The following is a 22,718-nucleotide window of genomic DNA, read 5'->3' as shown; positions in this document are numbered from 1 at the left end:
ATTGAGTAGAGTACATCTGTTCAGTCTCTTAACCTCCTAGGCGGCATTATAAGAAAAACACTCCAATTCTGATTGCTAGGTGATTGTTGCACACCAGTTTACCCCATCCATTGTTCCCAGCAGCTGAGTCTGTGATACATAAGACTCTTGGCCATTAAATCCTGAGGCATGCTAGCCAGAAATTACCTCCAAAAGTTACCCTCCATTCCCTGCACATATTAAGAATTTCTCCATGTTCTTCTGGACATTTTCCATGTTGAGAATTTTCCCATGCATAGGAATTCTGCCTGACAACAGTTGGAGACCTAAAATCAACTCTCAGGAAGAGTTTTAATGACTTCCAATCATTCCCATGGAAGTCATTCAGAAAAACCATGAGGAAAATATTAAATCTGTGCAGCCTATTGAGGAGAACATACAGATAACTTCTAACAGCATGCATATGGACCCTGTGGCAGCCATGTGCATCAATCTCTCATCAGGATCAGCATTTCCACAGTAATTGCTCAGCCCTTTCTGAACCTCTTAACTTTCAATCATTCTCCATATAGGAAGTTACCCATCCTTCACACACAGGCAGCCCACTGGGGCTAGATTGCAGTGGGCACACATTTCGTACTAAGAGTCTGGCTGCTTTCCAGAACATTGTGGATGGTGAGCATATCTTGCTATTTGATGTTAACATCGATGCTCAGGATATGCAAATACAACTGCTAAATACGCTAAAATTAGTGTTTAATTCCATCTACCAGGTAACAGCCTGGATTTATCATCCTTAGGTCTTTGTATTAATGTTCCATTTGTACTGCTTAGTTGCCTGAGCAGTGCTTCCTCATCTTTAATGTGAATATGGATCATATGGGGATCTGGTTAAAATGCAGATTCTGATACACTAGGTCTAGGGTGGGGCCTGAGAGTCTGCATTTCTACAAGCTCTCTGGTGGCATTACTGCCACTGTCCTCAGACCACTGTTGGTAGCAATGCTTTTAAGAATATGGGTGAAGCATTTACCTGAGCATACAGCAGGGCTTTTTACAACTTGTTTCTGTTGTATAACTAGTTGTCCGTTCCCATACTATTACTTTGAAAGTGCACACCAGTTCCCGTACTATTATTCTGAAAATACATTAAATGCCTACCTTTTTTAAAAGATAATGCTTACCTTGAGTTATTTTCCTCCTAAGAGATTTTCTAAAAATAAAATGCTGATTTTATCCTACTACCTGCCAAGGTGAGTTTAGTTTATGGTCTTCCAAGTAGAGAAAAAGAAAGAGCAGAGCAATCTCTCCTAGTGGCACTCCCAGCCCTAAAGTCCTGTGATTGTACATATCAGAATTTGAGCCACAAATCAAAATCAAGAATCATATGTGGAGTTTAGGAAGCAAAACAAACGAGCAAAGGAGAAAATTTTTAAAAAAAAGAAAGAAAGAAAGAGAGAGGCAAACCAAGAAGCAGACTCTTCAGTATAGAGAACAAACTGATGGTTAATCAGAGTGGGGATATAGCAAATGGGTAAAAATAGGTGATGGGGATTAAGGAGTGTATTTGCTGCGATGAGCACCAGGTACCGCATAGTGTTGAATCACTCTATTGTACACCTGAAACTAATATTACACTCTATGTTAACTAACTGGAATTTAAATTAAAACTAAAAAAAAGTCATTTAATAAATATTAAGCATCTAATAAGGATAGCCAAGAATATAGAAGTCAATAAAGCATTGTCTTCTTTCCCTAGGATGTTTCTGTCTTACACAAGTGCACAAATGGTTACAACACAAAGCAGAAATGATCTGGCACAGAAAGAAAATGACCTGGGTTTTTTCCTCCGGGAAAGAATCATAAAGGATCATTGGTGATTGTGCTCCCATTGACCTAAGAAACCTAAGTTATCTGGTATTTATGGAAGAATCCTAGACTTCTTTCATCAGAGAGGCTTTGGAAAATGTCTACAGTTTTTTTCCAAGAGGGTTCTAGACAGTGAGGATGAATTCTGAGATACTCTTAACCTCCAATAACTGGTTGCATTAAACAACATCTCAAGAGTCACCGCTCCATGTTTGCTTTTCAGTCTGACTTTAGAACATTGCTACTCTCAGCCATGAGTCACAACACGAATAGAAGCTGTGCAGATGAGCCACTAAAGAGGAAAGCCTACTAGACAACTTGTGCAATTAAGCAACAAAGTTAGAGAGGAAATGGCTTAATAATTTCAAGACATTTCCTACATGAATGTACAGGGTGTCATTTGAAATGACAAGCAAGAGACCAAATCATAAGCAGAGTAGGATCTGAATTTTTTTTTAAAGAAAAGGAAATAAAGACAATATATTAATGAGTACCATCTTCTCAACGAGACTGTGAGCCATTTTATCTTAATATTTATTTTCTCATTTACTTCAAAATTCTTTACAATGATCTATACTAATCCTGTAATGGAAAAAGCCAATTAAGAGATAAATCTCCCATCTGTCCCTTTGTTTCTATGGCATGTTGTTTACAAGATAGTTCAGATTTAAAATGGGGTATTTTAAGTTCCATTTAATATCTGAAACTGTTTTCTTTCACATAATTTAGTCTCAAGGATTTAAACTAATCAGAAAAATCTGCTGTAACATACTGTCCTCGACCACCACAAACACCCTTGAACACTGTACGTTTGTATCTCTGCAATAATTGGGCCAGGTGCTATTCATGTGAATCTCTTATTGGCCTGTCACCAATTATTAAATCCATAGGACATATTGATTAGCTCTTTATTCACCGGATGGCTAAGGCAATCTCAGGAAAATGTAGAGCAATTCTCCTGACTCAGACAGTGAAAATTTTCTAACAGAATATCTATTGTTTTCCCACAGGATAAAAGTTCTTTCAATAGAGGAAATGCTCTAAAATTGGCAGATGATTTTTTTTTTAATTATCCTAGCGTCTTTAATGAAGCAGGAGCCTGAGCTAGAAAACAGCACCATGATGAGCACCTTACAATCTGTAGTTTCCACTGCCGAGAGCACCACCGTCGCTGATAGCAACACACAGCCACAGCCTGGGGTGACCACTGGGTTCCTAAATGGCCATGACCCGTACTTCACAGAACACTGGAAGCAATGTCTAATGCCAAATGTGTAGCACATGACAAACTGGTCAGTCGCCCAGTCAGTTAGCTATTCAGTCATTTATTGAACAAGCATTTATCCGGTCAGGCCCTTGAGATTCAGAAGCCGAGAAGATACCTTCCCTAGCCGCATCCTGTAAATTCTAAAGGGGAAGAGAAGGCATAACAATTGTCAACAGGCCAGCACGATCAAGAATTGTAGGGCCATCTACAATGGACAGGAACAGAGCCCTCTCCCAAGGAGAGGAACTGTCAGTTCTACATGAGTTAAGTCAAGAAATGTGTTATAGATGAGGCTACCTTTGAAATGAATCTTGACAAACGAGAAGGTTCTTGCTTTGCAGATTCAGTGAGATAAGTATACATATAGCAACTACCCCAGAGCACCAGGCACGCAGGTGTTCAAGCACTGATAGTAATAATAATGGTAATATTACTATATTGATATAATGGGTCACTGATAAGATACCCTTAAGGAATAACTGGTACAACTGAAGAGAAGCAGGTGAAGAAAATAATATCTGGGTTACATCCACAACTGACTGACAATAAATGGAACGATAAAAATAGAGTCATTAGTAGTTTTAGTTACAGTACAGGCAATGGAAACAACGCAGAATGACTAACCCTATATTGACAAAATTATACAACTATAAATGTCCTGTACTTTTAAAAAAGCCTGGAATAAGACAGCAGAAAGGAGAAGGACTAATATTTATGGAGGACCTACCATAAGTCAAGCCAGGGCCTTTGCATACATATTATCTTAATTAATTATCCGACCAATATTGTGAGGTATGCACTATTATTGCCATTTTAAAGTAGAAACTAAGAGGCCATGGGTGGCTCAGGCATTTAAGCATCCAACTCTTGATCTCGGCTCAGGTCATGATCTCACGGTTCATGAGTTCGAGCCCCATATCGGGCTCTACTCTGACAGCATAGAGCCTGCTTGGGATTGTGTCTCTCCTTTCTCTCTGCCTCTCTTCCACTTGTGTTCTCTCTCTCCTTCTTTCTCAAAGTAAATAAATAATCTTTAAAAAAATTTTAAGGAGGAAACTGAGATTCAGAGAATTCAATTGACTTGCAAAAGGCCAAACAGCCAATGACTGAAAAAGTCAGAATCTGATCTCAGAAGTATCTTATCTTAAATTCCATGCTGTTCTCATTATAGTATGAAGCATTTTCATGTGAGAAGTCACAATTAAAAAGATAATTTTTAAAAAATTCCTTCAACACATTTAAAATATGATTTATTTTTCAAAAACAATTCACCCTCAGCTTTTCAGGTATAATAAATACTGATACTTGAATACCTACCACAGTGTTGAGTTTTGTCATGTGGCTTATTTCATTTAATCCTCGAGATACCTAATAAAGCAGGTATTATTATTATTCCCATTGCACAGACAAGAACTGGAATTAAATTAAAGCTTAAAAAAAAAAGAAATGTCATTTAATAAATATTAAGCATCTAATAAGGATAGCCAAGAATATAGAAGTCAATAAAGCATTGCCTTCTTTCCCTAGGATGTTTCTGTCTTACACAAGTGCACGAATGGTTATAACACAAAGCAGAGACTTAACTCTCCCCAGTGGAAGAATAGATTCCAAGGGTTGAGGACAGACAATGAGGTGTTTGAAACTAGTCTATAAAAACAAGTGTTCTTCCTCCATATTATGTTACTTCACATACCTGTGCTTAAATTACAGCATACCTAAGCAGATTTCCTCATTACAAGTAAATTCAATGTACTGAATTTTTTTAGCTTCAGTGATCAATAAAGTGAGGAACTAAGTTGATTTTCCAGACCTGCACAAGAAACTAGATCCAATGAGATTTCTCAGACTGAAATCTGAGTGCAGGCCCCACTGACTCTAAAGTCCAAGTTCTTTGTATCACTCCAACATGCTCCTTAAGGGCACAGGAGACTCACAGGCCAAATCAGGGCTTTATGCTTTTGCAAAGCAGAAGTCACCTCTAGGAGATGATCCCAAGTCCATAGTCTTGTGAAAGTGCCCAAAGCACGTTCAGCATACCAGAGAGGAGGGCCAAGGAACACATCTTCAGTTCTAGAGTAGGACACAGGGGAACTTAGAATTCATTTATAGCAAATTCATATTCGATTTACAGAAAACTGACTTTTGCTAAGACTAATGTAAGCCTGAAAAATATACATCACAGGAACCCATAATTAATTACATTATCAGATATGCTCAGCCGGAACAAAAGGACTTAACTCTTCTCTATTTGGGGGAATTAATATCTATGTAAGGACAGATGTAGCTTATAAATCCTAAATAGCAACAAAAGGTATATAACCTAAAATAGCACATACTATCCTGGACACCTTAATTCTCTAACTGAAGTACCATAATTACTCTTAAGCTCCTTTTTCTTTGAAAATGGCTAAGACTTTCCATCAATTCAGAGTTCTAACAAATCATGAAGATGGTTTAACATGTGCTCTGAGCTTTTGCAAAAAATTTTAATTTCACATTTTAAAGTGTAAACTAAATTACTTGTATCAACTGTGTTTTTATATCAATTGCAAACAAAACTAAAAGGTGTTCCATTCACTTTCACAACACAGATAACATTCCAAATCATATAGTAAAAAAATCTGTCTCCCAAGAATGAAGGCTTTTAAATATGCTTGAAGAAGTTAATTAGAGCAGTCACAGAAGTTTTATTTTAAAAAGGGGGGGGGGGGGGCGCCTGGGTGGCGCAGTCGGTTAAGCGTCCGACTTCAGCCAGGTCACGATCTCGCGGTCCGTGAGTTCGAGCCCCGCGTCAGGCTCTGGGCTGATGGCTCGGAGCCTGGAGCCTGTTTCCGATTCTGTGTCTCCCTCTCTCTCTCTGCCCCTCCCCCGTTCATGCTCTGTCTCTCTCTGTCCCAAAAATAAATTAAAAACGTTGAAAAAAAAATTAAAAAAAAAATAAAATAAAATAAAATAAAAAGGGGGGGGGGGAGTCACTATTACCAACAGCTACAGAAAATATCATTTTCTAGTCCAATCAAATCCTATTACATCCTAAATCCCTTCCTTTTCATCTGAAAACCTATGATCTTCACATTTTCTATGCTCATTCATTGCTCTAGCCAATGTCAGATGTGGTAGCAACGTGTACCACTTTTTTAATTGGAAAGGGCAAGCAATGTCCTAAGGTCTCTAAACTCAAGTTTGGACCATTTCATTCTTACTTCAGATTAGAATAAGGTATGAAAAACCAAAAGGAAAAACATCAAAGACCATCTTGTGGTATCTGACTGACAGATTCCAGTTGATCATATTACCATTTCCTGAATTCCAGTAAGCTCATTATACTAATTAACTAAAATAAATGGCTGCAATTATTATGACTCATTTACAAACATCTTTTGAGCTTTGTGTTTATAATAAACAAGGGGATTCAATGATCAAAAGATACAGAGAAGGGTGCCTGGGTAGCTCAATTGGTTGAGTGTCCGAGTCTAGATTTTGGCTCAGGTCACCATCCCAGGGTTGTGGGATCAAGCTCTGAGTCGGGCTCCATTCTGAGCATGGAGCTTGCTTAAGATTCGCTCTCTTTCCCTCTGCCCCTCTCCCCCCCCCGCCACATTCTCTCTCTCTAAAATAAAAAATAAAATAATAAAGGAAGCTCTTTCGGGAAAAAAAAAGATAGGAGACAACGTAGAAACTGATTAACTATTGACAGCTACTGGAATTTCCTGTACACAGCACTATAGTCAGAATGTTTGTGTCCCCCTCAAATTCATACATTGAGATCTAACGCCTAAGGGGATGGTGTTAGGAGGTGGGGCTTTTGGAAGGTGATTAGCACATGTGGGCAAACTTCTCAAGCATGGGATTAGTGCCTTTATAAAAGAGTCCCAAGAGCTCCTTAGCCCGTTCTGCCACTGCAGAGGACTGTCCTTTTGCAGAGGACACTGCAAAAGGCATGGTTTATGAACCAGGAAGTGGACTCTCACCAGACCAAGTCCACTGGCATCTGGACATTGGACTCCAGCCTCTGGAACTGTGAGAAATCAATTTATGTTGTATATAAGCCACCCAATCTGTATAGCATTTTTGTTACAGCCACCCAAACAGACTGAGACGGCAGTTATGAGGTCTGTTCTCACAGTTCATCATTCTAAATCTGTTTATGAGTACCTTGCTTTAGCTCAGTGATTCCTAGTGTTTTGTATAAGGAAGACAATAAGCTGTTTGCTCACTCTAGCAGGCTAGCAGTGGTGGATTTTACAAAGTGCATGACCTACGTGAAATGTCTGTAAGATAAAAATATAACATCCTTGACTGAGTTTCTCCTCTGCTACTAAAGTATGCTGCTATTTTGTATGGATCTTCAATATTGAGAAGGAGATACTATGGGGATGTGCATGCATATGTTTTCTACTTAAAGAGCAATCGAGTTTATCATTGCTATATTTCAGTGGGGAAGGGGAGGTCATTGGGAAATGCTTTATCTGTGATTTTTATAGTATAAATTGTCTGCTTAGACACTAGCTGTTCTAAGATTTGCTGTTGTTTACATTTCCAAGAAAGGATTCAGTAATCACAGATTTGGAAGATTTAACAGCTCAAGACAGCCAGATTAGCTGTTCCAAAAAAAGGAGTCAGGAGATACACAAGTGTATCTTTTGTAGCAAATCTTGTACCTTTTGGGTTTACTTTAATTACTTAAAAAGTAGTCACACTCCAAATGACCTCTGGGAAGAGATGCTTGGTGGGGTGAGTGACTAACCCACTGAAAAATCCCAATATACAGAGCCTGGACTGGGGCAAGAGGAAAAGATCCTCACACCCTGCAAAAGCTCCCTTTAGATATGGAGAGAAGGAATATGATTACAACCTTCAGCTAGAAAATGCCCTCTTTCCTTCCTTGGGGGCCCTTAATCAAGGCCCAGTACATAATGCATCACTGAAATTAAGGCAAGGCAACCATTTCCTTGACCTCCTAACCTTGCTGGCAAAAGGGTCTGGTCACACCGTGAGCAGAGGTCCCCTGAAAGGTGTGAGAAGGAGAAGCAGAGTTCTGGCAGAGCTCTGAAAGGTGTGTGCAGCAACCTTTACTGAAGCTTCAATGCCCCTGAATAAAGAACAGAGGTGAAATGATTGGATAGGGTTTGCTCACAAACCGGCTGCTGTGAACCTCAACAGTCATCTGGGGAAACTGCAGCTTCTTGCAAAATGTTTTCTACATGGTACCACATTTCTAATATGTTGATTTCCTTATCTCGGCCTAAAAACCTCAAAAAAAAAAAAAAAGGCACTGTATAATGAACTCTTGGTTCGGGCTTAAAGCACACCCAAAGGCAAGAGAGCAAGGAGGCCAAGTGATGGGAGGAACAGGTGAGAACGGCATGTGGTCTATGGCTCCAGTGCGCATCCTGGGTAACATATGTAACAGCAGGCAAGGGCTCTCACTGTTCATTTTCCCCTGTTCTGTTGTCAAACAACCCAGAGTCACCAGTTTCCATCCCGTGGATATATCCACAAGCTGACTGAGGCAATGAGAAAAGCCATCCCTGCTTACAATTCGCTTGTTCTATACTATGTCACTTCAAGCATTCAAGCTATTGAATTTTTAAACAATTATATTTCCTCAATACAAAAAAAAATACCTTTAAAAGCTTTTTAGTCATTGGGTTTTGCATATCATTTTTGGAGATGATATGAGGGCTGTTACACTATTAAAACAAACAAACAAACAAAAGAGGTGAGACCGTGAGCTGAAGGATGAGGTCCTGCTGACAGGACAGGACCTCAATGCCACAGTGGGCAGGGTACAATGGTGGTTGGCTTGGGGTTCCGCTCTACCATGGCAGAGCATCGTGCCACAGGAAGGCTTGGAGAAAACTGGTTCATTCTCAGAGGCTTATCAAGCCTTGGTCTCTGCCAAGACTGTCAAAGCATTCTACTCTAACAAACCTCTCATGGGGGGAGATTTCCCTTTGGAGCAGAAACGATTCTAAAGACTCCTGGGGTCCATGAAGAAGCATCTTTGTTCCTACTGGGAACCCAAGCAAAAAGTCTTTATATTCTTTCCACTCTATCTTCCAATTCGTCTGCAGCTTTTCACCACTCTTGCTATGAAGAGAACATGCCACAACAGAGGAAATGCTACAACAGCAAACTGAATGCCACACACACACACACACACACACACACACACACACACACAGACAAACAGCCGAATGCAACCATCAGCAGAATGACTACAAGAAAAAAATACATAGAAAACTTTCAGATGATATTTCCTGGACAAATTACTCACTTGAAAATTCTTTCTCAGGGGCGCCTGGGTGGCTCAGTCCATTAAGCATCCTACTCTTGATTTTGGCTCAAGTCGTGATCTCACGGTTCGTGAGGTTGAGCCCTGAGTCGGGCTCTGCACTGACAGTGCGGAGCCTGCTTGGGTTTCTCTCTCTACTTCTCTCTCTGCCCCTTCCCCACTTAGGCTCTCGCATGCATGTGTTTTCTCTCTCTCTCTCTTTCTCAAAATAAATAAATAAAGAATAAAAAAAAAAAAAAACAGGTAAGCTCTCATCTTGGGAAAATCCAATAGACAAAAATGCAGAACTACAAAATGGCTGAGTAACTCGTTACAAAGGGAACCACTGAAAGGTTTCAAAGTTTAAATGTGAACCTTGCTATCTTATGTTGCTATAATTCACAAACCAGCAATGGACTTTTTGATCAATGACATTCAGGCAACACCCTCTTAGATCTAGAAGACTGAGAATTTCATCTCTCAGAATTCCTATCTACATTACACTTAGGGGAGACAAGTTTTATGAGACAAGCAGAATATTGGTGAATATAAATGAACAACTGGCAGATATTCCTTCTTTCCTAATGAATTTTATAATTTAGAGCATTTGAATGCCTCCCTAGGGGAGGAATTCTTTCATGACTAACACTCTTTCTAGTAATTGCATCTATTTTTAATTCATAAAATTTGAATGTGTGTTAGCCTTCAAGAACTTGTATGAATCTTCTATTTAATAAAGATTGACCTTTTATTTTTTTTAAAGATTAACCTTTTCATTTATGAATGTAGTTTGATTTTAATATGTACTCTACATACAAATCACTCAAATTACACCTCAAAATAATTTTTAAAAATCACCTGGACAGGTCCACATTAAAAACTAAATTTCAGGGAAAGATAGTGTGCTAAAAATTATAATCTTAAACAAAAGACATTCATAAACTCTGAATGACCAGCAAATCACACTATATATATACATATATATACATATATATATATATATATATATATATATATGTATATATATATTCAGCTCACTATCAGGATTCTGTCAAACCTTTATAAAAGTCCACACAAGACTTCTCTTTAAGTTCACATGAGCAACTCACATTTATACGTCCCCTCATCCAAGTCAACTGGTGTCCATTCCATAGCTAAAGAAACACCCCTCCTCTTCATTGTTGATTCCGAAATTATGTTTTCAATACAAGATGTATAATATTCTAGAAATATGCCTCTTAAAGCCATTCAGATGGAAGTATGTCATTCCTTTCATATGTACTTAAAAATCTATAAAATTTAAATAAATCTCACTAGCAAACATTAATGAGACATAAAGTATTCTTAGTACTATTTCGGCCAAAGAAAGGAAATAAGATTTTTTGCTAATGGTCAGAGTTTACATCTCAGTCATGCTTAAGGCTATAAGACATTACTACACGAAAAAAATTGAAAATAGACAGCTGAACAGCACCATTATGTTAAGCAATTAATATCTGGAAAAAAAAACCAGAAATCTGTTGAGTAACCATTTAAGCTTCAGAGAAAGATATTTTACTTTATGCTTATGGTTAATCCTGTCTACCTCTATCCTCAGTCTGGTTTGAGGCCAACAGCTATGTATTTGCTGACTAAAGGACCCAACTCCCTCCACTTCAGTATAATGCATGTTTCAGATCCCCTCCCCCCACCAAGGCACATGGATCCCCCAATTCCCTGGTTCTTCCCTGTGAAGTCAAGGTCATTCCACAACAGCGTTCTTACCTGTTTCCCATCCAGGGTGTACAGGCGTTTCACCACTCCCGAGTCCAGCTTGATGGCATCAGTTATGTCAGTGAGAACCTGCTCAAAGGAGTGTGCGGTTTTCTTGTTCAGCAGAATCCTGACGGCCTTCCGTGGCTTCACCCCACTTCTGATGATGGTGACCAGCTTGGGCCGAATGAAATCCTTATTCTCCCGCACCTCCGAAGGGCTCCCTTTGGCAGTGGCCAGTGAGGACACTGCCCGGGAAGCCGAGGTGGTCTTGACATTCACCGACCAGTTGGGGTTCACGTTCTTGGTGTACTCCAGTTTCTTGAAGGGCTCTATTGAGCCACACACATAGCTCTCTCCTAAGGAAGAGAGAAATATATTTACATTTACACCAGGGTAAACTCATTTCCTTTTTTCTAGTCTTTGATTTTTCCTTTTCTACTAGAACTGAGAAATACTTGTGACTTTTGAAGAATGGAAGCATGATTAACATTTAATGAAAAGAAACATTTTCTACTTCTAATCTGGCTCTGTTCAACAGCAGATTGATATCCTAGGAGGGAAAAAAATCATCATTCTTCCCTTACTTCATTTTCCGACTGCTGAAAGAAATACTGACACTGAATAAACCTCAGAAATAAATAAAACTGAATTCAAAACAAAGTATTCTCTAGGATTTGGGGTATTTATCCTTGCAGAAAACTTCAAAACCAGAGGTACCTACACTTAGTAATAATGTAAATAACATAATTTGAAAATGGAAAGTGGATCAGAAAACAGCTTATTAAAATAGCTACGTGATTCATTGTATGGTGACAGTTGCTAGATACGCTTGTGGTGAGCCTAACATAAGGTATGGAGAAGTTCAATCACTATGTTGTACACCTGAAAGTAATGTAACATTGTGTGTCAACTATACTCAAATTTAAAAATCTAAAAAAAAAAAAAAAAGCTATATAATTTATAAGTTTGATTGGAGTGTGTGCTAAGCATTTTGTAAAGTCAAGTAAAATTCTGAAAGCAAGTGAAGTAACTGTCACCAGCTAGCCCCCAAGACTTGACCTTTACTGCTCACCTTCTTGTACCCATCAACCTCTGTCCCATATTTTTCCTTAAGCTCTTCTTTCCAGGTAGCTCTTAACTCAGACGAAAGACCAGACGGGCATAGCAACCCTCAAGCAATAATGACTGCCTGTTCAAAAGCTCTAGTGGCCCAAACCACCCAGACCAGTTTGAGCTTAACCCCTAACTCAGGTTGTTGTGCAGGATGACCACGGAGTGACCAACAGTTACCTTTACCCCATTACAATGCTAAAAATCACAGCCAGAGGTGGAGACATAACAAGCAAACAAAACATATGAATAAAGAAGCATGGTCTGTCAACTGTGCCTGTTCCCCCCCACCTCCAAGCCCCTGTGTTTCCCCACCCCTACATGCTTAAACTTGGCTCCTTTCCCACCTGCGTTCCTTTAAAACTTTCCCTGGTTGTTAGGGGAGCCAGTCTGACGCCTTTGTTGTGACTGTGTCTCCCTTCAACTGCAGCTGTTGCCCCAATAAAGCCTTGCTGGTGCTTTTAAATTTTGGGTCCAGCCTCGTTTCTACCAGTGGTAGGTCCAGGGACCCGAGTCCAGAGTCCAGTAACATAACCACACTTCCTTTCCTCCCATCTACACACGGCCAAACACAGTGATCTACATACTCTAGGAAGGCCAATTCATATTTCTTTATAGGTAAAAGATCTTGAGAATGGTTAACTTATAAACTGTAGCTTCAGAAACTGACTCTAAAATAAATGTAACTATATAAGATGAATGAGGTCCAAGGATCTAATGAATAATACGGTGACTACAGGTTATAACACTATACTATAATTGAAATTTGCTAAGAGACTAGAATTTAAATGTTGTCACACACAAAAAAGATAAATATACAAGGCAATGAACGTGTTAGTTAACTAAATGGGGAGAATCTTTCACAATATATACATATATCAAATCATCATGAGGTATGCTTTAAATATCTTAACAATTTTGTCAATTATACCTCAATAAAGCAGGGTAAAAAAAAAGAAAAGAAATTAATTACATTATATTTTTATTAAAAATGACTCCTTAACAGAGAATGGTTTAATGAAAAGAATCAGATTATTAAGTAGATGTGGCTCACACAAAAAAGAAGTAACATATGTAACAAGTGATGATAAATCATTAAATGACTGATCCCATATATATATACGTATATATATGTATATATGTATATATTTCATACATATATATATTTCATGAAGTTAGATCAAAGTATTTTGAAGTTAAAGATTTTATAATGGCTTTTTTGTGTGTTAGTAAGTCTTTGTAACAGAGAACAGTTAAAACGCTAAAAAGCCTTCATAAATGCAGGTAAAGTGACCTGGGACTAATCCTGCAACAGCCCATCTACTTTTATCTAAATCCTTGTCCTATTTTTAACTTACGAGTGCAAGCATCCAAGGCCACAGAATAAAGTATTCACATAAAAATAATGGAACCAGGGTTTCAAAAATAGAAAATCACAGTTATACATGTTATCAAACATTTACTCTGTAAGTGCTCTTAGAAAACACTCTAATGTGTGTTTATACATTATATCTCACTAGACGTACACCTAGTACAAATTTAGCAACCCCCTTTTCTATTCACCTTCACTGGTCCCAACTATGCTTTCCTCAAGATTTATGTAGATACCAAAAACCTATGCGTGGGGGGTCGCAACAACAGTGGTGCTTTGTGGACAGACAGCACGAATGCTCCAATGGGAAACTGCAAGTCTGAGCTCTCAAGACCTGGCCTCTCCATGCACATGACCTGGGACAAGTCCCCTAGTCTTCTCAGTGGTAGTTTATCCATCCATCAGACGAAGGCTATTCTGGGGGCCACTGATCTCACCAGGCTGTGGTGAAGATCAAACGAGATAACAGAGGTCAAAGTGATCTCAAATACAAAACCACACAGGTGGACACCTGCTCTGGGGCTGCATTACCCTGACTGTGCAGTAAGCCCGAAACGAAAATTAAAAAACCAAAATTATTAGAAATCAGTGAGCGGGTCTTGTAAGGTGCTAATTGTTTCTAACTAGTTACCAGGAGACGTCACTTTGGCTCCATTTCAATGCGACGATGCCCCAAATGTTCCTCAACAAGGCACACACAGCCCAAAATACAGCAGGCAAAACCAGTCTGTCAGAATTCTGTGCTAATCAGAGATACGAAATTGTCTGATCATGTGTAAGTTTATACACTAAGCTAATAATTAAAATCAAAACAAAATGAGTAGTTGACACTCCAACAACAACAAACTTTTTAACCTTAAAAAATATATAATAAGAATAGGGAGGAATTTTAAAGTATTCACATTAACAATGTGGAGTGGGTTTGTTGAAAAAGAAAATAAACACTTTTTTTTTTTTTACATCTCCTTAAAGAACATTGAAGAAATTTTAAAGCGTGACAACTTTGAGAAGGTAATGCTGATTTGGTTCAAGTAACAATGATGGGAAGAAACTTGTGTTAAATCTGTGCCGTCACTTGGTGGCTCCTCTGTCTGGTTTACCACATTCAAAGACGGCAAAACAATCTTGGGGAAGGGTGTGAGACTCCAACAAAGAACAATCTTGTGCTACAAGGAAAGTAACTGCTGAAAGGAGAGACAGAGCTGGCCACCAAACCCAAGATCACACGATACTCAAACTGTCATTTAGAATCCACTACGCTATCCAGAGGGCGCCTGGGTGGCTGAGTTGGTTGAGTGTCCAACTCTTGGTTTCAGCTCAGGTCATGATCTGAGGGTCACGGGATCATGCCCCACACTGGGCTCCACATTGAGTGTTGAGCCTGGCTTGAGATTCTCTCTCTCCCTCTGCCCCTCTCCCCCACTCATGCTCTCGTTCTTAAATTAAAAAAAAATAAAAAAAGAAAGAATCTACTACCCTATTCAGGAATTCAGTAAGACAAGACGAGGTTTCCTTATGCTAAAATGCTTCTATAAAATTGTGCAAATATACTATTCGACCCCTCATTAAAAAAATTTTTTTTAACATTTTATTTTTGACAGAAAGAGAGAGAGAGAGAGAGCACAGGGGAGGGGCAGACAGAGAAACAGAAATAGACTCTGTGCTGATGGCAGAGAGCCCGATGTGGGGCTGAGACTCACAAATGCTAAGACTGTGACCTGAGCAGACGTCGAATGCTTAACCGACTGAGAAGTCCAGATGCCTCGATTTGACCCCACATTTTGACCCCACATTTTGACTACGTTTCTTTTAATCATAATTCTGAATTTCTTCCCACCACGAGAGATACTGCCTCTGTCTTAATTTAAAGTTGATTTATTTTCTGATTTTGTTAGAAAATAACTTTTCAGTTAATGTGCTAGTATCATTGACAACCATAAAGCAGCAAGTGTAATTATTCTGAGTGGAAAGAATACATGGTCTTAATTTGGTTAAATAGCTCTGGGTATCCAGTGTTTAATCTCTCCCTAAATGGGGCCAAGACTGAAGAGATATGTATTATTCTTGATTAGAGAATCATCAATAGGTTTCATTCAAGTCCTAACAGAGGTATGAGTGGCAAAGGCCATTAAAAAATAAAAACATACAGTAAACCTCATAATTACTATAATAAACTTCCTATACACACAAAGCCATCTCAAAGTTTTATGGTGTAATTTATACTGCAAAAATAAAATAAAAGTTAATTTAGCAAAACCAAAGTATATTTGAGCAAAATGGCCTACTATTGTGATTTATAATAAAAAATATATACTTGGTCTTCAAACCATTTCTGGCACAGAGCTCCTAAAACCCTTGGAATTTCCTAAGTGATTAGAGAAATAAAGGCATCTTGATATGCATAAGGAGCCCCTTTCTACCACACCTGAATTTAGGTTAATGAGGAGACTTTGGGAAAGCAACTAACGATGGGTGACTGAAGCCGGGGGAACCAACAGTATGATTAGAGGGTAGGAATTTTCAGTCTCACCTCCCTGACCTTGGGGAGGGGAGGAGGGATAGTAGTTAAATCCAGTGATTGATTGATTGATTGATTGACTGATTTTTTTTAAAGTTTACTTATTTATTTTGAAAGAGAAAGCGTGAGTAGGGGAGAGTGGCAGAGTGGACAGAGAGGGAGAAAGAGGGAGAGAGAGAATCTCAAGCAGGCCCCATGCTGCCAGTGCAGAGCCAGACATGGAGCTCGATCCCACAAACTGTGATATCATGACCTGAGCCAAAATCAAGAGTCCAACGCTTAACCGACTGAGCCACCCGGGCACCCTAAATCCAGGGACTTAATCAACTGTGCCTATATAATGAAACATCCATAAAAACCCAAAAGGACAAGGTTCAGAGACCTTCCAGTTGGTGAACACATGAAGATTCATTCAGTAGGAGTGGTGATCTCAGAGTCAGCATTTAAGCTCCAAGCTCTCTCCCTAATCCTTGCCCTATGTATCTCTTCCATCTGGCTATTCCTAAATTATAAGCTTTTATAATAAACTGGTAATCCAGTAAGTAAAATGTTCCCCTGAGGTCTGTGAGCCTCTCTAGCAAATTCATTGAATCAAAGCGGGGGTCCTAGGAACCTCTTCTCTGTTAGCCAATCCATCAGAGGCACAGGTGACAACCTGGATTTGATTGGTGGCTGAAAGGGGAGGGGGGTGGTAGAGACAGTCTCCTGGGACTAAGCCCTTAACCTTGGAATCTGATGCTATCTCTGGGTAGATAGTGTCAGAATTGCGTTGAATTGTAGGACATCCAGCTGCCGTCACAGACAATTGCTTGGGTGTTTGGGGGAAACACACACACACACACCAGAATCCGTGACCAGAATTTTATAACCCCAAATTTGCTTTGACAGTTTGGGATTATCACCTATAGGGAAGCTTAACAAGGATGGCAAGATGACAAAGATCACACACGGTTTAAAGGAAATGGTGTAACACCCTATTTAGAGGTAGAGCTGGGATTCCCGAACATGATGATTTGCTGGGTGGTTATCATACTGCTAGTTTTGTCCCAGTTTATTCAAGCCAAAAATCTTTGTGTTAAGACCGATTCTCAACTTAAAATGTAATGTTCTGGATGTCCAACACACCCCAACAGACAGCTAGAGCTGCAGAAGCAGCATCTGTCTGAATTGCTGTGGCATTTACAAAAGCCAAAACATATTTGCTTTTCAGCAAAGATAAAGAAGAAAAGAAAAAGTAAGGAAATAAAGCATGTGATTATCTTTGGAACTGACCAATGCCTACTGAAATATCAGAATATGGTAATTTCTTCCCTGAAATATTTAGGTACTTGGGGGATCTTGGAGAAATGGAATAATTTAGATTATTTTCAAGATACTAAAAGGTCTATGTTTTATTTGGTTTTCAAAAAAAATCACATATGCATTTGTAAATTTATTATATCGCTATTATACAAAGTATGGAAATAAATGTTCTCTAACAAAGTTTATTATTTAAAAATCTGCAAAGTCAATTCTACTTGGCCATTGGCTCCCATTATGAAAGTAAAGGATTTCCACTTAAAAGAAATAAACTAAGTCACTACTGAAAACTGCCAGTGATGTGGTACCCAGATTCCTAGTTGACCAGGCCTGTGATGAGTGAGCTAGGAAGGTGTCCCTCCACAAGATCCCATATTAGGAGATTCTAGAAGTTTGCTCTATTTCCCCCTACTGCTGGAGATTTTTCATTGGCTCAGAGTTGTGATTTGTAAATTTCATATGTGACATCACTTAAGCTCAGTGTGAAAATGGCCCAATCTCTGGTTGCTACCTCCTCTAGGACTTCTTTAAGTTCCAAAGGTGGTATATTTAAAAGTATCTTAAGTGAGAGATACCTATAAAAATTTAATTTTTCCAGAAAATAAAGTTTCTCATTAAAAACTCTAGCAATTAAAATTTCTCTTGTGAATTATAGTAAAAACTGCAGAAGACTCAAATATATATTGAGACCTCGGAAAAGAAACTGAGTAAAATTACGTGAAAGCTATTATTTACATAATAAAATATAAAGTGCCTTCTGGATATTGTATTTTATGAGCCTATCTCAAATATACACAGCAACATTTCATCACCTTCCTAAAAGGCACTGGTTCAGGTAGACAATTTTGATAGCGCTATTAAAGGCAAGAGAAAAGATTCCCCAAAGGTACTTTGGGTCATTCTTCCATGGAAGTCACTCATAATATAATAGTACATAAAAATAAGCTTACAGAAAATAAAATTTGAATGTGTACATCAGGCCTATGGGAAATGTCAAGTTCTTAAATTCAAAGCAACAGAAAAATAAAGAAAAAAGATTGAGAGATCCAAAATTTTACATTTACAACTGATATAAATGAAAAGTGGAAAAACTAAAATAAAAAAGAGAAAACAGACTAAGGATCTACACAGAACAACGGGTTACTATAATGTGCAAAGCTTATTATAATTCACAAAAATGTAAGGTACTAAAACATATGACAAAGGATAAAAACAAAATAAAATAGAAATAGAAAACACCACTAGGGACATTATAAATTGATAACCCTTTTTGAAAGCAACATGGCCACCTGTATTTGGAACCCCAAAAATATATATTCTCGTTGCTAAAAATTTCTCCTAAGCACATCACAGAGTAACAAATAACAAAATTGCAACAGATACGTACAGCACTTGCCATAAAAACTAAAAATTGGGGCGCCTGGGTGGCTCAGTCGGTTGAGCGGCCAACTTTGGCTCGGGTCATGATCTCGTGGTCCGTGAGTTCGAGCCCCGCGTCGGGCTCTGTGCTGACGGCTCGGAGCCTGGAGCCTGTTTCAGATTCTGTGTCTCCCTCTCTCTGCCCCTCCCCCGTTCATGCTCTGTCTCTCTCTGTCTCAAAAATAAATAAACGTTAAAAAAAATTTTTTTTTAAATAAAAAAAAAACTAAAAATTAAATACAAACCCCTAAGTCTTTAATAATAAGTACAAAATCTGAATTTGCCACTCTAGGGAGTGAAAACAATCCTAAGTCGTGAGCTTGTTTTCAAAAGAGCTTAGAAAACAAGATGTGTGGGGTGCCTGGGTGGTTCAGTCAGTTGAGCAGTTGAGTGTCTGATTTCGGCTCAGGTCATGATCTCGCAGTTCATGAGTTCGAACCCATGACAGCTCAGCTGACAGCTCAGCTTGGAGCCTGCTTCAGATTCTATGTCCCCTTCTCTTTCTGTCTCTCCCCTGCCCATATTCTGTCTGTCTGTCTGTCTGTCTGTCTGTCTCTCTCTCTCTCTCTCTAAGAATAAATAAAACATTAAAAAGAAGAAAAGAAAGCAAGATGTGTAGGGGCACTTGGGTGGCTCAATTAAGTGTCCGACTTCTGCTCAGGTCATGATCATGTGGTTCATGAGTTCAAGCCCTGCACCGGGTTCTCTGCTGTCAGCAAAGAGCCCGCATCAGATCCTCTGTCTCTCTCTCTCTCTCTCTCTCTCTCTCTCTCTCTGCCTCTCTCTCTGCCCATCCCTGACTTGCTATCTCTCTCAAAATAAATAAATAAATAAACTTAAAAAAATCTTAAAAAATGAAAAGAAAGCAAGATGTGTATGAAAAGATTTCACAAGGCACTAAGTGATAATTGCTAAATACGTGGTCGAGGCAACCCTAACTCAGAAGAGAAAGAAATCACTTCTCGCTTCCCACTGAGTGACCAATAAAGAAGAAATGGAATTCATGGTGACCTCAGAAGTGGGAGTAAGATTTTTCATAGAGAAAAGAAAGAGGACAGCATCTCAGATAAAATAAAAATAATAATACGCTCTACTACACAGTACAGCCAAGGGATAGTCTGTGAGATATTAATATGTCTTTCTCAAAAGACCCAGGTTTCAGAAAGCTCCCATTGGTTTCAGCGTGAGGGAAGGGCTGGAGGTAGGACACAGGGAGAGAGGAGTCGAGAAAGCTACTATAACAGACCAGGAGAGGAGATGGAGAATTGACTTTACACCTCTGCACTGGGGGCAGAGAGAAGCGGATGCAAGAGGAATACTTAGCAGATAGACTCGACTGACTAGACAGCAGAGACTGGCAACTGTCTGGATGTGGGACCCAAAGGAATCGGAGTCACATGATGAAAATGAAATGATAACATTGAAACTTCCATTTTGGTTGACTTCCCAAGTACCGCGATAGGTAAAATAAGAAGGGAACCAGGTTTGGACTCGATGCTAAGGAAAGAAATTCATTTGGTTGTGCACATACTAAATTTGGAGTTCCTAGGAGCCAACCAGTTGAAGATTTCCAGCAAGCAATTAGAAATATAAGCCTGGAGTTTGGAAGGAGACGCATGTGACAGCTGCAGAGATGGAACTGAAGAAAACGTTCCGGGAAACCATGCCCAGCTGGACAAGAAGAAACCCAGGGCAACAGCAGTCTTCAAAGAGTGCCCAGAAATGGAGGAGCCGCTGAAGGGAACAAAGACAAATCAGGTGCCTGGAGCCATGGAAACTGAAAGCTGGTGAGTGTGTGGCTGGAAAAGAACCAGACATCAGCATCCAACGCTCCAGGGACATCATTGAGGATAAGGATTCCTAAGAGATCACTGGCCTGGCCACTAAAAGGCCACATGTGGCCCTATAATGGCCACTTTCGTTCAGTAGTGATGCTGGCTACTTTCATTCATCCATTCATCCATCTATCCACCCATTCATTCTCTTTCGTCTTTCTTCCCATAATATATTGAGTACTTACAACTACCATGCTGGGCAGTAAGGACACCAATGGTTCCCTGAGTTCTTGAGACTTTGATATAAAATGAACAAGTATATTACAGTGTCATGATGCTAATTAAGGAGCTGAAGTATGATTGCAAGTTGAGGAAGTATAGATAGCATATACTAATATTTCTTAGCACAGAGCTCTGGGTTTCAGAGGCCAGAAAGACCAAGGCAAGAATGTTTGCGATTGTGGGAGATTTGTGCATCTGTCGGCTGAGGGATGAGGGTGGAGACACTATCGGCAGAACAGGTTATTTGAACGTCTGCCATGTAGCAGATCCTGCGCTAACCCATGCTATTTAACCTGCAATCCTCAACACAACCCTATGAACGAAGTATTAGCATACCACTTATCAGAGAGCACAATGAGGCACAGAGAGATAGGCAGCTGGCTCAAGGTCACATGGCTGGCAAAGGTGGAGCCAGGGTTCAAGTCAGGTGGTCTGACTCCAGAACCATAACTTAACCACGACATCATTATGCACCCTCAGGAGGGCACCCATCTTACAGTCCTCGAAGGAGAAAAAGGGAAGCCGGGAGACAGCAGGGCACAAGCAAAGAGCGCAGCCAAGCTCACTGCTGAGTGTACCAACGGGTAATAGGAGATATGGCCAGAAGAGAAGGAAGGGCAGGAGAAGGGCCACTGAGAGAAATACATGCAACATTGTGGGCTGTATTCCATACGTAAGTGGAGAGCCATTGTGAAGCAAAGGTATGGCACAAAGTGGTTTGTCTGTGGCCAGGTTTACATAGGCAGGAAAACTAGTTTAAAGACTATTGTATGGGACATATGCGTGTCCTAAAGGATTTGACCTAAGAGAGGCTACAGAATGGAAAAGCAAGAAGGTGCCTGAGTAGTTCAGTTGGTTAAGTGTCTGACTTCAGCTCAGGTCATGATCTCACAGATGGTTTGTGAGTTTGAGATCTGCATCAGGCTCTGCACAGACAGCACAAGCCTGCTTCGGATTCTTTGTCTCCCTCTCTCTCTCTCTCCCTCTCTCTCTCTGCCCCTCCTCTGCTCATGCTGTCTCTCTCTCTCTCTCTCTCTCTCTCTCTCTCAAAAATAAATAAACATTTAAAAAAAGGAATAGAAAAGCAGGGACAAATACAGATTCCATAAAGAAGACAAAAACATTGAAAAAGAAAAACTAAGACATGTATTTCTAGCTCAGAAGCCTATTGTAATAGTACAGGAAAGAGATGACAAGTTTCAAGTGGTAGGAATATGAGGAGTTATTATTTAATTTTTTAAATGTTTTTACATCTTTCAGATTTTCTACAATGCTCACTGTGTAAAAATGTATCACTCTGCCAGTAAAAAAAATAGTAATATTGTGATGAGGACTTGAAAACTATAATAATGATGGTGGAAAGGACAAACTGAAGAAACATCTTAAGCAAGATCAACAGAATTTAGTAACAGCTTGTATCTGAGGGTGAAGAAGAGAAGTCAAGGGGGATGTTAAGTTATACGGCAATACGATTTCACAAGATCCAGAATATGAGAAGAGGAATAAACTCTGGGTAATGGAAAAGAATGAGGTCACATTTATGCATGTTAAGTTTGAAAGGACTAAGGACAAGAGTATCAGTTAAATATATCCAGGTGCTGGGAGTGCAGAAGAAAGGTCTTATTATTATTTGGGAGAAATGGGCCTTAAGAGTGGTTAACATAATCAGACTTGATGATATCATAGTAGATCTAAAGACAAGTAAGTGTTGGTCATCTAAGGGTGAGAAAAGTAAAGAAGGAAATCGCAAATCACCATTAGAACATCACCACAACAATTACTGTAGACAAATCCAC

General features: G+C 39.3%; 1 protein-coding gene across 6 annotated transcripts in view; it reads right to left on the bottom strand.

Annotated features, from left to right (window-relative positions):
* The window catches only part of DCLK1 (doublecortin like kinase 1), a 345,410-nt gene that overhangs the window by 309,232 nt on the left and 13,460 nt on the right, over positions 1 to 22,718 (bottom strand). For all 6 annotated transcript variants that reach the window (XM_053900268.1, XM_053900262.1, XM_053900264.1 and 3 more), the window contains exon 3: positions 11,157 to 11,503. In XM_053900268.1, coding sequence (XP_053756243.1) covers positions 11,157 to 11,503 — 347 coding nt within the window. The remainder of the gene's footprint in view (positions 1 to 11,156; positions 11,504 to 22,718) is intronic.

Source organism: Panthera pardus, unplaced genomic scaffold (genome assembly GCF_024362965.1).
Source record: "Panthera pardus isolate Hobbes unplaced genomic scaffold, ASM2436296v1 HiC_scaffold_1, whole genome shotgun sequence".
NCBI classification, from domain to species: Eukaryota; Metazoa; Chordata; class Mammalia; order Carnivora; family Felidae; genus Panthera; species Panthera pardus.
This window is presented reverse-complemented; position numbering and strand designations above follow the sequence as displayed.